The following is a 19,198-nucleotide window of genomic DNA, read 5'->3' on the forward strand; positions in this document are numbered from 1 at the left end:
GAGAATATGTCTTGACCAATGAAATCTTCGCGTCACGGTAAGGCCCGGTGGCGATTCGTTGTTCAGTTTTTTTTTCAAGTCATGGATGTTCCTTTTTTAATTTAGAGAATACGAATTATTGTTGAGAATATGTCTTGACCAATGAAATGTTCGCGTCACGGTAAGGCGCGATGGCAAATTATTGGCTTGTACCTTTCTTTTGTTTCAGCTTCAGTTTCATTTCGTTGTTCAGCGGTGTCAAGTCATGGATATTCTTTTTTTAAATGATGAATTTGAATTTTTGTGGAGAAAATGTCTTGACCAATACAATGTTCACGTCATGGTAAGGCGCGTTGGCGATTCGTTGTTCAGTTTTGTCAAGTCATGGATGTTCCTTTTTTAAATGATACATTTAAATAATTGTTTAGAAAAAGAACGTTAGCTTTTTTTAACAATGTTGACCATTGTATGTTCCGCAACATTGCTACGCTAGTCGCTAGCAGAAAAGACCAGACACCTTCGACAGTTTCAGAGTTCAGGCTGTATTTTCGACTACATGGTTAATTTCGAACAAGGAACAAAAGTATGGATGAAGGAAGATATTATTATCCTGAAATCGCCGAGCTTGCGTGAATAGAGTTATGAATGTGGATGAAGCGAAGGAAGTATGCAGAGATCGTGGCAAGTGGAAAGAGGTAGTCTCTGACTACCCCTCCGGGAAAGAGGCGTGATTTTATGTAAGTATGTCTGTATGTAACAAAAAAATTATTTTCGTGAATTTCTACCACCAATAAGGAATAGAAACATTTGCACAATTTGTCCCCCAATAATTACATAGATAAAATGCCTGCGCACGCGGCGAAAAACAACAACCTACCGTTCAAACTGAGTAAGGCGAAACTTTGTCTGATGAAACTGAGAAAATATGAACACTATACCTCCGGACGCGGCGAGAGAATGTTGCAAGCGCAGCAACGCTAGCAGCAGCAGCGGCAGCAGCGGGCGGCGCCGCATGCCGCGCGACACCGCTGCGCCCGCGCCGCGTCGCCGCTCGGCCCCGCGCTCGCCCTCACCTGGACCAAATAGGATTAATTAGTAATCACACGTATACGTTGAGATGCCCGAATGAAAGATCTTGTTGTATTGGGAGGCACAGGTTCAAATCCTACCGCGACCATGTAACTTTTATTTTTTATTATTGACGGCCTCTGTGGCTCAGCGGTAGTACGCTTGTCTGTGACACCGGAGGTCCCGGGTTCGAATCCCGGTCAAGGCATGATGAGAAAAGAACTTTTTCTGATTGTCCTGGGTCTTGGATGTTTATCTATATAAGTATTTATTATAAAATATAGTATCGTTGAGTTAGTATCTCGTAACACAAGTTTCGAACTTACTTCGAGGCTAACTCAATCAGTGTAATTTGTCCCATATATATTTATTTATATTTATTTATTTATTTATTAATTAGTCTGGTTGCTAACCGATGATTTTAAAGTATATGACAACATTAAGAGGCATTCATACCTATATATATCATCATGTCTATATCCCTTGCGGGGTAGACAGAGCCAACAGTCTTAAAAAGATTGAAAGGCCACGTTCAGCTGTGTGGCTTAATTAAAATTCAAATTATGACAGATTGCTAGCCCATCACTTCAAATTAGAGGACCAAGTTTAAAAGCTTACCCCCAGTCGCATTTTACGACAAAGAGATAGAGTAGTTCTTTTTCGTAAGGTGCCGGGAATCACACGGTACAAAAATAAACTATAGGTAAAAAAATCAATCAATGACTTGTTCCTACCTACATATGTACGTACGTATTTGATACATTCACAAAACAACTTCTAACAGTTGAATGTCGAGTTCAATTATTTTTTTTATACTATATAAAAAAATAATTGAACTCGAATATATTGCGGCAACACTCGGCACATGTATCGTTATTTCGGGTCAGCGTGTTCCATATAATGTCATACGCACAAAGACATACCTATTGTGTAAGAATGAATGGCGAACGGGAAAGTTCAATATGATCGGAAGGGAATTCGGCGTGCGCGCGCGTTGTTTGTAATTGAATCGTCGCGATATAGGGCCCAAGTGGACAGTGTCACGATTTTTTTATTTTTGACGCAAGGGAGGAGCATTGGCGGATTTATGGACTGAAAATTTGTTTTTTTTTTTGGTAGAAAATTACACGAAAAACGCAACGTTCTGTCTTCACTATTTATCAAGGTTCATAAAACGCTAATGGTGTGTCTGAAATGTTACCAATGTTCAGCATTACGCTGGTCACCCGTCAGTGCCCGTGTTAAAAAAAAATTATAAACCAATACTAATAGTATAAAGCTGAAGAGTTTTTTTTGTTTATTTGAATGCGCTTATCTTTGAAACTACTAGTTCGAATTGAAAAAAAAAATCGTTTCGCTTTGAATAGACCATTTATCGAGGAAGGCTAAATAACATCACGCTGCAACTTTTAGGAGCAAAGAAATAATGGAAAATTTGAATAAAAACGGGGAAATTATTCATCTTTGAAGGCTTCAATGATGTTCAAAATAACTATTCCACGCGGACGAAGTCGCGGGCACAGCTAGTATATAATAATTCCAGTATTAACGTTATATTCGTAACCAAAATCGCTACCATCTCACTCTTGTACCACAAACGCGAAGGGACGGTTCGCGGAAATCACCTTTAGATAAAATGAACAAAAGATTTACAAAATGGCCCCGACCTACACTCGTGATTTTCCCTGTATTGTTGTCAAGATTTACGAAGATTATCCACTCGCAACCTATTTTTGTCCGCCCTCCAATTCTGATCATTGGATCCAATTTAAATTAATGGGAAAAAATATTTTCGTGATGTACCAGTAAATCATAATACGACATTTTGGAAATTCTGTACTTATAAGAGTAAGAAGAGTTTGTTTGTTTGAACGCGTTAATCTCAGGAACTACTGGTTCTAATTGAAAAATTATTTTTGAGATTTTTTGAGATTAAGAAGGCTTTAGGCTATATAACATCACGCTGCAACTATAAGAAACAAAGAAATAATGGAAAATGTGAAAGAAACGAGGGAAATTATCATCATCCTTGAGGGCTTCAATAATTCCACGCGGACGAATTTGCGGGCACAGCTAGTTTGAAATAAAGTCCATATTGAAGTACTCTCATTCGTCCACTAGCATTAATGTGATTTAAAAAATCCTGAAATCCCCACTCTAATTAAACAGTAGGAGATGCATTTGCAATTTCATTAGGCTGCGAAGTTGCGGAGTTACCCGCAAAACCAACAGACATCGACTTGTGTTTGTATTACTGGTTACGTGGCGGTGTTTGCGCAATTTTACAGTTTATTTTTACTTAATGCCGTGCCGTGTGGTTCCCGGCACCAATACAAAATGGAATAGGATCACTCCGTCTCTTTCCCATGAATGTTGTAAAAGGCGACTAAGGGATAGGCTAACAAACTTGGGATTATTTTTTAGGCGATGGGCTAGCAACCTGTCTCTATTTGGATCTCAATTCTATCATTAAGCCAAATAGCTGAACGTGGCCGATCAGTCTTTTCAAGACTGTTGGCTCAGTCTACCCCACAAGGGAAATAGACGTGACTATATGTATGTATGATTTACTTAATTAGCATTGCGGAATATTAAAAGAATCAAAATAATAAGATTTTGTTAACGTAATTACATCGTGAAAGATTTTAACATGGCATAACATCAGTCCGCTCCTATCTGCATCGCAATTCTATTTTCCATTCAGCGGACTATGGCATCATCTTTGCAAGACAATTGGATCTGTCTACCCCTTACGTATGAGAGAGAAAATTGGTCAAATTGAACAACATTTGTTTTATTTTTAAGTTTATCTCCATAAATTTCTCGGCAGAAAAGATACCCCCTAGCGGCCATCCGTTTTCATTGAAACGTTAAAAACATCAAGATTACTATCCTTAATCCTAATTTATATTCGGTTATCGTAACTTGAGTTGAGGTTAGTGTGGCTAGAACTAGGGACTGGAGCAAAAACTTCTGAATATATCCCACATTGCGATAAAATTTGAAAGTGCCACGATTACGTCCCGAAAGTTGTAAACTGATAATGCGGACGACTTGAGCGCATTGGTAATTGAATTTTGGATTAGATGAGGTTTAGTGAGTGCCGTGTGGTGCCCGGCAGTGTCGTGTGATTCCCGGCACCAATACAAAAAAGAATAGAACCACTCCATCTCTTTCCCATGGATGTCGTAAAAGGCGACTAAGGGATAGAATTACAAACTTGAGATTTTATTTTACGCGATGGGCTGGCAAGCTGTCACTATTTGAATGTCAATTCTATCGTTAAGCCAAATAGCTGAACGTGGCCATTCAGTCCTTTCAAGATTGTTGGCTCTGTCTACCCCGCAAGGGATATAGACGTGAACATATGTATGTATGTATGAGGTTTAGTGAGACTTGTTGAGACTCATGGCTTCTTTTCTCCTTTCGAACATCATGATTACGGGCTCAGTAAATTATACGATGTGCTTGCTTCAGTGATGGAAAGTTAGACGGAATTCGTTTTTGATAAAATCAGTTATTTCGTTAAATCGTCTAGATAACGTAAATTTTACTCTATAGAGGCACCTTTAGGTCTGCAATCAACTACTAAAGTTATTACGACTGGCCTGCAAACGGATTGATAACATAATTTTTTACCCTCGGCCGTTCAGCCGACAGGAATCATCTCCGAATATTTATTTATTTATTTAAAACTTTATTGTTCAAAGGGCGTAATGCAATTTGGCATTCTCTACCAGTCTACCAGCTGACCAAACAGAAAAACTTTGAGTTGGTGGTCCGATAAAGTGCGCATGCAACAAAATACATACATTACAAGCATACATACATAAAATCACGCCTCTTTCCCGGAGGGGTAGGCAGAGACTACCTCTTTCCATTTGCCACGATCTCTGCATACTTCCTTCGCTTCATCCACATTCATAACTCAATGTATGACAAACAAAATACATAATTACATATAAGATACATAAACAGACATATTATAAATACATAAGATATCAAATTCAGATGATCAATAGTTGATGTGATGAAGATTGATATTTCGTCGATGGAATTCTGATGATGATGGAAATGATGAAAATTGCGCAATTAATGCTAAAGAAAAATTATCTCGTCGTACTTTCGTATGCCAAAAAGAACATCAACATCTAAGAACAGTTTCAGCCTCTTTAGCGTGCTGCCAAATTATTTAGCCTATCTCGCCCTACAGATAGCATATCAGGCGTCACATTAGCCAAATTGGATTCGTACACACTCGTATTTCGTAAATCTCGTAAAGTTTGTCGCAAACTTGTAACCGTGTTTGTCGCAAGTTCCCGTCGGAGGACTCAGACATCAAGACAGCCAAGTTTTACATTGAATTACACAAATTTACAGGACGATGACGAATTGTATGAGATATGTGTGGATAAGGATGCTGATACACTGAGAGGAATGATACTTTGTATTACGAACAGAAAATAATAATACCATCCTGTAGGTTATTTATTTTCGGGTCAAAACATCTTATGCCAGATAAAAAAATATGTATGACATCGGTAAATTTAATATTATTATTAGAAATTTGAGTTCGAAACGGCAATTGTTAGTCTACTAGTAGAACAAATAGATAAATAATGAAGATACTAGAAACTAATTTGGAATAAAGAATATTGATGTTGACCATTTTGTAAAAGTAACAATTAAATGAATAAAATAATAATGCTAATTAAAAAAGCAGTGTCAAATGTGATAAAAATTAAGAATTCACAAACTCGAATGGCAAAATACATAATTATTCCACTGATATCACGCTAACCGTGGCGCCATTTTGTCTCTACGACGCCATTTTGTTTTATCGCCATTTCGTGAACGCTCCCAGACACAATATTACTGCAACGCCTGAAGTTATTTTGTTGGTATTAACTATAAGATGAAGCCATTTTAACATAAAATTACTGGTGAATATGGAGAATCGGTTTCAGTTAGTTTATTTGCCAGATATAATTTTAAAAATAATGCCAAGGTTGATAACAACTTTTTAACGGCTACACGATTAAAAACGGGTTAAGATTCAAAGAGAAACGGAACTATCTTTGATTGGCCTGGGTCTTGGATGTTTATTTATATAAGTATTTAGGTACTATAAAATATAATATCGTTGAGTTAGTTACTCTTAACACAAGTCTCGAACTTACTTCCAGGCTAACTCAATCTGTGTAATCTGTCCCGTATATATTTATTTTTTTATATTTCTAATTCAATCTAAGTCATTTTCAACTCATACTCCTATTTATAATTCATCTTTATAGCACGTTACTATTTCATAAAAAACCCAACAATCTAACAATATCTCTATAATCTAACTACTACTACAAATTCATAGCTATATCACATTTAAATTAAACCGTTTAAACAGTGATTCTCAAAGTTGGAACCAGTAGTTTAATCCCGGTAATTTACCCGCCAAGTACGCACAGACGTACAAAGCTTGTCATTTGTGGAATTAAAGCAATCTTTGTAGGAGAGAAGTCTTTAATAAGCTTTCTGAGGAACGCTGTGCGGCCACTCAGTCGGCGTAAGCGGATTGCAATTAGTATAATCATCTATACTAATACTATATAATATATAGTGGCCATGTGGTTCCCGGCACCAATACAAAAAAGAATAGGACCACTCCATCTCTTTCCCATGGATGTCGTAAGAGGCGACTAAAGAATATGCTTGCAAACGTGAGATTACTTTTTTAGGCGATGGGCTAGCAACCTGTCACAATTTGAATCTCCATTCTATCATTAAGCCAAACAGCTGAACGTGGTCCATCAGTCTTCTCAAGAATGTTGGTTTTGCCTACCTTGCAAGGGATATAGACGTGATTATAATATAATCACGTCTATATCCCTTGCAAGGTAGGCAAAACCAACATATGTATGTATGTATGTTCTGACACCCACTCATCGCAGAATGGCATATTTGGTGGCTCCAAAGTAATTTCGCAATGAAAAGGAATTTTAAATCGGCTTATTAAGATAAATAGAGTGCCATTGGATGAGAATTCAAAGGTTTTCGCGCCATTAAGCGCTAAATCTATTTAAAAATTTATATTTTTACAATTGTAAAAGCGTTTAATGAAAAATCTTGTAAATATCAATACAGTACAAGGTTTTCACACGATGTGTATGTTACCCAAAACGAACCCAAAGATTATAAAAGTTTTATTTAACTTTCACATATTTTTCCGAGTGGTTCCCGGAACCAATAAAACAAGAATAGGACCACTTGATCTCTTTCCTATGGGTGTCGTAAAAGGCGACTAAGGGATAGGCTTATAAACTTGGGATTCTTCTTTTAAGCGACAGACTAGCAACCTGTCACTATTTTAATCTCAATTCTATCATTAAGCCAAACAGCTAAACGTGGCCTATTATTAGTCTTCTTAAGATTGTTTTTAAGACTCTGTCTACCCCGCAAGGGATATGGACGTGAATTTATGTATGTATGTATTTACAACATTTCACAAAAATCTATTAAAACCAACTTAAACAAACAGAATATCTTAAAAATTTACACGCGTCCGAAGCCGCGGGCGGAACTAAGTGTCATGATAAATATAGGGTGTTCATACATACATACATATAATCACGTCTATATCCCTTGCGGGGTAGACAGAGCCAACAGTCTTGCAAAGACAGATAGGCCACGTTCAGCTATTTGGCTTTAAGATAAAATTGAGATTCAAATAGTAACATGTTGCTAGCACATCGCCTTAAAAAGAATCCCAAGTTTGTAAGCCTATCCCTTCAGTCGCCTTTTACGACGTCCATGGTAAAGAAATGGAGTGGTCCTATTCTTTTTTGTATTGGTGCCGGGAACCACACGGCTGATATAGGGTGTTCGCGTGCAAACAAACGAAAACCCGATCCCGTAGAGGTGGTGTGACAATGGATACCATTATTACTACAATAGCACACATTCTTCGTAACGGTATTATATTAAGGCCGCTTGAGAGTCCTCCCTCATGGAAATAGAAAATTATGATTGTCATCGTGATGAGTTACTACGAGTAAGTATTATGTTTGTTGAGAATTTACATACATATAAATAACTAATGTCGGTCTCTGTGGCGCAGCGGTAGTATGCGTGTATGTGAGGTCCTGGGTTCAAATCGAAAAGAAGAACTTTTTTCTGATTGGCCTGTCTTAGATGTTTATCTATATAAATATTTATCCTACTATCCTACTACTATTATAAAGGCGAAAGTTTGTATGGATGTTTGTTACTCTTTCACGCAAAAACTACTGAACCGATTACCATGAAATTTGGTATGTAGGTAGCTGAAGACCCAGAATAACACATAGGCTACTTTTTATCCCAGAGTTCCCGCGGGATTGATAGGGTTTCCATGCGGACGAAGTCGCGGGCGGCCTCTAGTAATAATATAATATAGTATCGTTGGGTTAGTATCTCGTAACACATGTCTCAAACTTACTTCGAGGCTAATTCAATATGTGTAATTTGTCCCGTATATATTTATACACTATTATACCTTGCGGGGTAGACAGAGGCAACAGTCTTGTAAAGACTGAATGGCCACATTCAGCTATTTAGCTCAATGATAGAATTGAGATTCAAATAGTGTCAGGGTTGCTTACCCATCGCCTGAAAAAGAATTCCAAGTTTTTAAGCCTATCCCTTAGTCGCTATTTACGTCATCGATAGGAAAGAAATGTAGTGGTCCTATTCTTTTTTGTATTCGTGCCGGGAACTGTACGGCACTCAATATTGACAATAAAAACATCGTACGCTATAATTGTATTATACACACATTTTTTCTGTAATGCAAAACAATACCAGCGCTATGTAAAATATAATTAAAGCGAAACTACTTAATTGCTCTTCAAAATCTATTATATCCTAACGCCCGTCGAAAGTTCTACAAACCAGACGCGCACGGTAAAATTGATGGCAGCCATATTTATTTAGAAGTTCCACGGGCACCTGAGCTTGTTAATTATTATAGTTATTAATGAATTTTGGCTTGCTTTAACCACAAGCCGTGAGAGGATTAATAAACTCCTCAATACATGCTTTATCTTATTTCTTTTGCGTTATTATGTCAGTTTTATATAAAACTAGCTGTGTCCGCGTGGAATAGTTATTTGGGGCATCATTGAAGCCCTCAAGGATGAATAATTATCTCCTTTTTTTTTTCACATATTCCATTATTTCTTTGCTCCTTATATGTAGTTGCAGCGTGATGTTATATAGCCTAAAGCCTTCCTCAATAAATGGTCTATTCAACGCAATATTTTTACAATTCAAACCAGTAGTTCCTGAGATTAGAGCGTTAAAACAAACAAACTCTTCAGCTTTATAATATTAGTATAGATTTCTCGGTCATCAGAAGAATGAGTTTCTTTTTCACTGTGTTTCTGTAAGTTATACTTCTCTTCTTCAAAATTATAAAGGTTATTTCTATCAGTTGTTTATGTGCTATTTATTTACAACAGATTATTCACACTAGGCTTGGCCAAATCGTCTTCATCTGTATTGTCAACATGTTTTGTAAAAAATTCTTATTTGTTAGTATTCTGATAAAAAAAATATTAGACTCAATCTACTAATGCCATACCTAGATTAAATAAATTTAGCAGTAATTCAATTATGTGAAAGTTCAGTTAATTAGCTCAACGTCTGCTTGATTCTGAACAAGAAAGCAATTGGTACGAGTTCGCAATAATATAATGTTTCAAATTACACTTTCTCTGTTAGTGTGACTTTCACGGGACACAAATAATAAATACACATTTCTTTTTAGAAGATATATTTATTTTTAGACGATATGATACTGAATAATTTTTGGAATATATAAACATACATACTTATAATCACGTCTATATCATTTTCGGGGTAAAGAGAGCCAACAGTCTTGAAAAGACTGATTGGCCACGTTCAGCTGTCTGGCTTACTGAAGGAACTGAGGTTCATATTCATAGTAACATGTTGCTAGCCCGTTGCCCAAAAGAATTATCCCAAATGTATAAGCCTATCCCTTAGTCGCTTTTGTTTATTTTTGGAAAAAACTTTAATAAAATGGACAGTAAGTACACAAATGTGGTGGCAAGTGAAAAGATTATAGTCTACATCACTAATTGATGAGTCATGATCATAATTTGTATGAGTATGATGTATGTATGTTTACTTTGTAACAGAAATCTGTTTTCCTACAAGTAGGTATTTCCTGTTTTTTTTTTATACATACATACATACATACATAAAATCACGCCTCTTTCCTTTCTTTTTTTTTATCTAACTTTTTATTATATTATTTTATCTTACTTATATTTTCATCAGCTTTTGACTTCGGAAGACATTTATAATTATATCAGTCTAAATTACTTCTCATCTACAAGCAGGTTATTTTAAGATATTTTCAGACAACGCGAAAAGTAATGAAAGAATGATTAGATTACCTTCTGTCAGAGTTATATTTAAATTGGGATATACGTAACGCTTATTTTTTAGTCATAAAATATATGTAACTAACAAATTTAGAGTAAGATTAAAAACTCGCATACGTCTAAAATCATATATTTATAAAACTATACAGTTTATTTTACGAAACTATCAATTTTTCTTAATAAAATTTAAACCTTAGGTTAACTGCAATTAATCTAAATTATACACCCCTGGACTGGTTCCAAATATTGGAGCGATAAATGATAGTTATTGCACTGAAAACGTTATTTGTGACCAAAAATATTACGAACTAAAATGTTCGTCTTTTGTTTAACTCGTTAGTGATGATGTAAGTTATGAGAATTAGTTGTGTGATGCACTGTTAGCCAATTTTTGATTCTAAATAGTTTTGCAATAATTTTCATATGTTAATGAAAAAAATTTGTTTTATTGATGATTTATTTATTCTTTTTTATATCACATTTACAATTTGTAAATCACAATATTAGGAAAGCATTATCTAACAGTCTAGCATTGAGTTAAGCAGCGAACCTTTGTGTGGGTGATAATAAATAATATATATATTTGACGTCAACCAATGTTGTGAAACCAAAAGATTTAACAATTATTAAGCGATATAAAGTATCCTTTAATAATGAATAAAAATTTTGAATTTTAATTTGACTTTATAATAAACATACTTACTGTACTATAAATTTTTTTTATCGGGAATGATTATTTTTATATGTTCTGCTCAGTGCTGGTAGATTAAGCCCGAACTCTTCGTTGATAAGCACCTTGTTTTGTCCCCCCGCAAAAAATCAATGCTATTTTGTTAAGTTGAAGATGTTTACTAACTAAATCTAAATACAATGTTTCTATCATCACACAAACATCATGTAACATAGCGCATCGCTTTAACTAACCATACAAATATTATGAACCGCGCTCACGACTCACACTGTCACAACGATAAATTCTTAGCATTTGAATGTACGTGTTGACACGCACACAATGACGCGACAATACACATTATTCAGAGGCCGCAGTTCAAATTCCTATTCCGAACTCTATACTGGTTCACATTGGTCTAGTAAAGACATTGTGCGAGTCGAATGGCGAGTGAATCACTATACATCTAAAAAGTGTCCACCTATCCTTCGGGGTAGCACGTGTGATTGAGTGTAATATAAAATATTGAAAACAAATTGTGATTGTAATATATTTCATGGTGAAAAAAATATATTTGAAAACCTGCCTTTTTCTAGTCGGTTGGAAAATAAATTTAATAATAACAGTACCCATGTGTGAGATAAAAAAGTGACGGCAGTTGCTTCATGTAAAACCCTAACTTAATCAATCAAGATTCAACAGACGCACCTGAGGCTCATCCCTAGAGATGTAACCGGAATTTACGCCAAGAGGAAGAAAGTAATAAGATCTGATTCCACCAAAACTTAGCATACACGTGGTAAGATTCAAAATGACTGCACAATTTTCAATAATTCAAAGATATATAAGAACACCCAATTTTATCTCCGTATCGGTAGAACTAGTCAATTTTGCTCTCACTGTATCGACCACGTCAATACACTGGAGAATTCCGAACATCTTGCACAACGACAGTGGTTAATTTTGCACTCTCTTCATTATGACACCGCAACATCAAAGTGTTCTACAATTTTGCTTCTATTTCTCTCATGCCTTTGATACTGTATACCGTTAACTTATGACATCGTTGTTCTGGGTGTGAAATTACATCTTTAATTAAGTGTCTAGTTGATAAACGTGGCATTGTCTTGTATCTTAATTTGTTCAAATATAGCATTTATCTATGTTTACAATATGGTTTACGATGTGGCGTACCCCAGGGAGCTATCATGGGGCCTTTAACGATATTAACACCGACATTTGTCTGGAGCTCTGCTCCTTTAAGAAATACCAAATCCACTTAGCAAATATCTGTGGCACAAATGTGCACGCCAAAATTTTAATACATTCATTCAAAACCGTCACAGATACAATGAAACTCAGTAAGTGAACTATACAACTCATTACCACTGTGATACTAAATGAAATATAATCCCATTTTCCAAAAAACATCTAAATAATTAGTGATTCATAAAGCGTAATGTAATTTTAAAATCAAGCCTCTTCAAATATGAGAAGGTCATAAAGCTGTTTATTTTCTTTGTTAATTGAATTTCAGCGCTCTTGATGAAATTTTAATTAATTGGCACTGGGCATTCTAAGCGTTACACTTCAAATTTGAAAGTAATGAAAATATTATTCAATTTTGTAAGATTATCATTAAAAACATGTTTAGTGATGAGATTCAGTATACGAACAAGAATGTAATTAGATTCGTCAGACTTTGCCATCGATTTTGTTAACACCAGAGACGAGTGTAATACCACTATATATCTTAACAAAAGTACTAGCAACAGTTAAATGCAACGTATAACTTAAAAACAGTTATTAAGTAAGCAATGCATATAATTATAGTTCAATAGCGCATAACTAACGCCTAACTCTGTGACTGGAGAAGTGATTATATGTATGTTAAATGCTTTGTTGATAGTGTCCCAAAATGAGCTATAACACAAGATTGAGATATAAATCCATCAAATTAATAATCCCATGAATGAGAAACAACTACGTTTTTTTATCTAGATTTCTTATTCCACCATTTCGTGCCAAAACAATAAAAATACACCTTTCTAAACGCCCGATCAACATGCGCATAAATTCGACCCACTTACTATCCTCCATAGTTTTATCAAACGGTGTAGTTCCCAAAGTGCACCGTGCCAGGTAAAATATTCCATGGGCATGCGATCAGCTTTGTTTACGTCAAATAGTTGGATCTAACAGGCGGGTTTAATCCCGTGGCTAAGCCCCAGGAATTCCTCCCCCAATCGATACGTTTCGGTCAGAACTAAGGTTCTAACTACATGCGATTTTGGTGATTGACGTTTTTGGTTTGGCAAAGTGGAGATTGAGGGGATATATTGTGACATGAGGTGTAACATTTAGATAGTGTTTTATGTTATCTTATCTTACAAGCGTACAGGGGTCGATTTTTCGAAAGCCTGTCGAACCTTTCGTTGAGACTTTCGAGTGTTGTAACTTTTCTCACTATTTATTTAAGACTGCAACAGGTGAAACTTGGTGCTTAATTCTTTAATAAATAATAAACATATCTTTCTCTACATAAAAGTCTTTGTTGTTGTAATTTCTTGAGTTAATATTTATCAGTTATATACAATTTCTTACTATTTATCAGATGAAACTTAGTGCTAAATTTGTCATGTAAGTTTTAGTAAAAAGAAAACGAAATAAAAAGTACCTTTCTTACGTAATTTATTTTATATTATTCTTCACAGATATTTCGTAACAAGTTTTGATACTAATGCATTCGCTAAGAATTGATTTCCTAAGCTCTTGTCTCAGTTATATGAAACATCTTTACTGATAAAGTTGATATATTTTACACTGTTAACTCACAGTCCATATAGCTATCTGCAAGGTCCATCAATTCTTTTCAAAAATCTTTCCTATGTGATCGCACCCTAACATAAAACCTTTCGGGTGGGTGTGAACGGCAAAAGGCTGGAATTTCAAATTGGCAGCAAACCGAATTTTTCGCTCGAATTTTTTCACCTAAAGCTTAATGTTCGAATTTTTTTTGTGTGTTGACTGTAATAATAGTAAAAAGGCCTTCCCACCCGGACCTTGAAACCTGTCACTATTTGAATCTCAACTCTAATCATTAAGCCGAAAAGCTGAACGTGACCTATCAACCTTTTCAGGGCTCTGTCTACCCCCTTTACACAACAGAAGCAATAACATCCAGTGTATCAAATCCGAAAACATGAGGCTAAGCTATTCAGAGCCTATCCTTCAATTACTACTTCGTAATCAAGTCGGCCGACGACAGAGAAATTCAATTAATCTCAAAATCAATCAGAACTGGACAATTAAGTCAGCAAGTGTTTCTCATGATCAGGGTAGCAGACGACGATCACTTCATCCATATCTGTAGTGTTTTGGTCGTTTTTAATCTATCAAGTCGAAGGATGGAAAACAATTTTAATTGGATTGATCAGGCCGTGTGGTTCCAGGCACCAATTAAAAGTGCCGTGTGGTTCCCGGCACCAATTAAAAGTGCCGTGTGGTTCCCGGCACCAATTAAAAGTGCCGTGTGCTTCCCGGCACCAATTAAAAGTGCCGTGTGGTTCCCGGCACCAATTAAAAGTGCCGTGTGGTTCCCGGCGCCAATTAAAAGTGCCGTGTGGTTCCCGGCACCAAATAAAAGTGCCGTGTGGTTCCCGGCACCAAATAAAAGTGCCGTGTGGTTCCCGGCACCAATAAAAAGTGCCGTGTGGTTCCCGGCACCAATAAAAAGTGCCGTGTAGTTCCCGGCACCAATAAAAAAAAAGAACAGGACCACCCCCTTCTCTTTCCCATGGATGTCGTAAAAGGCAACTGAGGGATAGCCTTATAAACTTGGGATTCTTCTTTTAGGCGATAGCCTAGCAACCTGTCACTATTTGAATTTCAATTCTATCATTAAGCCAAACAGCTGAACGTGGCCAATCAGTCTTTTCAAGATCGTTGGCTCTGTCTACCCCGCGAGGGATAAAGACGTGATTATATGTATGACACACGACCTTGCCTGCTTTTTCCTACTGACAAGGGTGAGGATGAAGCCATCCCAAAGGATTTCGCTACATATCTAAATGTGAAGTTTCATGCGTATGCAATTATCACCTTTCCGTGAACAGTTTTAAAGTTTGCTTTCCTATAACTCTAGCGCTAAATGGGAAGGGGTTAATACTGAAAGTAGAAAAAAAAAGTAAAAAATGTTCGCATTAATTCATAGTGATGTTTTCTCAACAATCTTTTTTGTGTGGTTATTTTGGGGGTGTAGGAAAAATGTTGGTGGAGGATATTCTGAGTGAAGTTAGAAAAACAGATGGCAGCATGTGTTGTGATTAAAGTCACATCCTACTAATATTATAAATGCGAAAGTTTGTGAGTACGTCAGGATGTCAGTATGAATGTTTGTTACTCTTTCACGCAAAAACTACCGAACCGATTACGATGAAATTTGGTATGTAGGCAGCTGGAGACCCAGAATAACATATAGGCTACTTTTTATCCCGGAGTTCCCGCGGGATTGATAGGGTTTCCATGCGGACGAAGTCGCGGGCGGCCTCTTGTTATTAAATAAATCGCATAGAATTGAGATTCAAATAGTGACAGGTTGCTAGCCCATCGCCTAAAAAGAATCTCAAGTTTGTAAGCCTATCCCTTAGTCGTCTTTTACGACATCCATGGGAAAGAGATGGAGTGGTCCTATTCTTTTTTCATTGGTGCAGGGAACCACATGGCATGTATGTTATTCAATGTAAATATTTTTAAATAATTTTGATTGTTATCAAATATATTGTTAGCAAATAATTTTGATTGTTATTACCACAGGGTAATAACAATCAAAATTATTTGCTACTTATGTGTTTTACATATCAATAATAAGAATCACTATCAAGTTCAAGTGTAAAAGCATCATCATCCCATCATCACAATAGTAGTAAAAGTAGACTTTGTACACTTTGACGGCCTCTATGGCGCAGCGGTAGTACGCTTGTCTGTGACATCTGAGGTCCCGGGGTTGAATCCCGGCCAGGGCATGATGGGAAAAGAACTTTTTCTGATTGGCCTGGATCTTGGATTTTTATCTATATAAGTATTTATTATAAAATGTAGTATCGTTGAGTAAGTATCTCGTAACACAAGTCTCGAACTTACTTCGAGGCTAACTCAATCAGTGTAATTTGTCCCGTATAAATTTATTTATATTTATAATAAGTGAAGATTGATTGATAAAGCAATTGATGTATATTCAGTTTTATCCTTTTCTCTGTTTCTACGGGACCCGTCTCCAATTATCGCTAACACAGTTTCCGCACCCTGAAAAGTTGTGACGTGACGGACCAACAGACAGACGAACTTTCTAGGCATGCTTCCGATAGCGTATTGATCTGTTAGATGCAATTTATTATCCGTATGTCATGAAATAGAGAGGCATGTTACATTTCCGATCTTATGCCATTACCTACTTTAAGTCGATACTTTTATTCCTTCTTCTCATTTAACATACTAAGATAATACATACATATAATCACGTCTTTATCCTTTGCGGAGTAGACAGAGCCAACAGTCGCACAAAGACTAAAGACGGCCAAGTTCAGCTGTTTGGCTTAATGATAGAATTGAGATTTCAATAGTGAAAGGACCCGAAACCGCCGAGCTTGCATGAAGAGAGTTATGAATGTGGATGAAGCGAAGGAAGTATGTTTGTATAGTGAAAGGTTCCAAGCCCAACACCTAAAAGGAGAATCCTAAGTTTGTAAGCCTATCTTTAAGTCGTATTTTACGACATCCATGGAGAAGAGAATTCTTGCACAGTAATAAAATATACTTTCAGAAGTTGTTACTCATGCAAGACGAACGTACCTTGATTGTATGAAAAAATTATGAATTTGGATGAAGCGAAAGCGACAAGACAAGTAAGTAGATTTATTTACTACCTATCCCTCCGGGAAAGAGGCGTGATATAATGTGTAAATGTATATGAAATATGAACTAAACACGTGCCTTTCATTATTTTTTTTTATTTTGTTTATCTATTTTATTACATATTATACTTATTATTACAGTAATTGCAATCAATAGAAATGTCTTCCAGTAGACCCGTGAGACTGATGACATGAGATACATTTGTTTGCGTGACACTATTGTTTTCAACGAATTTTCTTTTCCCATTCCGATCAGAATTTCATGAAAACCACATACCTAATTTTGTGTTTAAACTTCGCATACCTATTCCACATTGAAATCTATTTATTACCACTCAAAACAATTACCCCAGCCGTCTTTGTTTTAACTTTTCCAACCCAGTTAGTAACTCGCGTGATATCATTATCAACATACTCATTAAAATGTCTGGAACCTATTTCTGAAAGCGGGAAACTTGTGCAAATTTCTATTGCTTCTATGTTCGTTTTGATAATTTGGAATTTAAATTCGGCTGAGTTTATTTTGCGCTTGTAAATTTTCATATTACATATTTGGAGCTAGCTAAATACTTACTGTCTACGCCGTAAGAGACAAAGATGTATGATTAGATTATGATTAGACACTAGCTGTCCCGGCAAACGTTGTTTTACCATATAAATAATATTAAAGTAATGTCTAGTTTAAAAAAAATTGTTAAGGGTGGACAACTCTTATTACTAAGGGATATGCAAAATAGATATTGGCCGATTCTCAGACCTATCAGTATGCCCACAAAATTTCATGAGAATTGGTCAATCCGTTTCGGAGGAGTACGGGAACGAACATTGTGGCACGAGAATTTTATATATAAGATATAGTGATATATAAGACACATAATATTATTTATATATTATTTACTTTCATGTTACATTATGTACCTATTAAAAAATATTAATTTTTATTTTACGTAGGTAATACTAATTTTACACAATATTTATCATAAAAATCGAAACATTACCATATCCTGTAAAGCAATAAGTTGCCATATGCGAATAAAATTTTGAATTGTACAGCAATTATTTTTATATCGATAAAGTTATTTTTACACACACATTAAGTACCTACATAAAAATTATTTAATTTAGTTTATTTGCTTTCATCAATACGAGTACAGCGATGGTAGCAAGTAAGGTAAGAAAAATAAGGTTAATTGTGAACTCTGCTCAATATCCTCATTCCTTGCTTAAGGATATAAATAAAACATGCTCTTTAGTTAATTACTCGTACCTTTTAGCGCGTGATTTACGCTTCCTCTCAATATGTATGGGCCGCACAGAGCAAAGAAGACCAGGGAGGTTTCACAACACAGGTTCATTAAGAATATTCAACGCTTCAATGTGTTGTTTGAGGGAAGGTTGTAAACATCTTTCAAAATTTTCGAAAAACCGAAGAGGTGGTCTTAGAAAAAAAATATTGGACAAAACCCATTATGTAAGTGTGATCACACCTCTATTCGGAAAGGTACGCAGATAATACATATTTCCATTTGCCATTACCCCTGGATACTTCTTTTATTCGCACTACCTGGGTGACCGAGTGGTGCTCGGTGGACGGAAGAAAATCCATAATTAATATTAAAAACAAAAAAATAAAACTATCGGTTGCCATGAATCGAACCTAGTCATGCTCATTGCTCACCAACTGATTCATCGCGTACGCTGATCGAGTTGATAAAATTGTTTATCTCTAGCGACCATTTTATATGTGAAAATGTTTCTGGGTGATAATATATGGTAAAAATGAATTTTCCTTAATGTGCGACCCAGCTAGATCGTTTTTTAACCATTGTGTGCACTTTTATTTCAAATTTCAACGAAATCGTTAAAGCCGCTTTCGAGAACGCCAATCATTGCTCGTCAAATAGTATAGAATTCATCATTCTCATCAAACAAACGCGTCAGTTTAATGTGCACTTGACCTGACCTTTCACCAAGAAGTCCACTAACATACAAAAGTTGCTCATTTTATTTATCTGTTTCATCTATTCCCCACAAATAGCAAGCATTACATTTCAACAAGTCCACAAATATCCGTTCCCGCACAATGCCGACTTACAGAAGTATCTTAAGGTCGAATTTAACTATCG

At 35.9% G+C, this 19,198-nt stretch overlaps 1 protein-coding gene across 3 annotated transcripts in view; it reads right to left on the reverse strand.

The window, feature by feature from the left end:
- LOC106142273 (disintegrin and metalloproteinase domain-containing protein 22) overlaps positions 1 to 19,198 on the reverse strand; it is a 421,117-nt gene that overhangs the window by 309,964 nt on the left and 91,955 nt on the right. For all 3 annotated transcript variants that reach the window (XM_060954904.1, XM_060954903.1, XM_060954905.1), the window contains one exon: positions 918 to 1,052. In XM_060954904.1, the coding sequence (XP_060810887.1) occupies positions 918 to 1,052 (135 nt within the window). The remainder of the gene's footprint in view (positions 1 to 917; positions 1,053 to 19,198) is intronic.

The sequence above is a fragment of the Amyelois transitella genome, chromosome 5 (genome assembly GCF_032362555.1).
Source record: "Amyelois transitella isolate CPQ chromosome 5, ilAmyTran1.1, whole genome shotgun sequence".
Lineage (NCBI taxonomy): Eukaryota > Metazoa > Arthropoda > Insecta > Lepidoptera > Pyralidae > Amyelois > Amyelois transitella.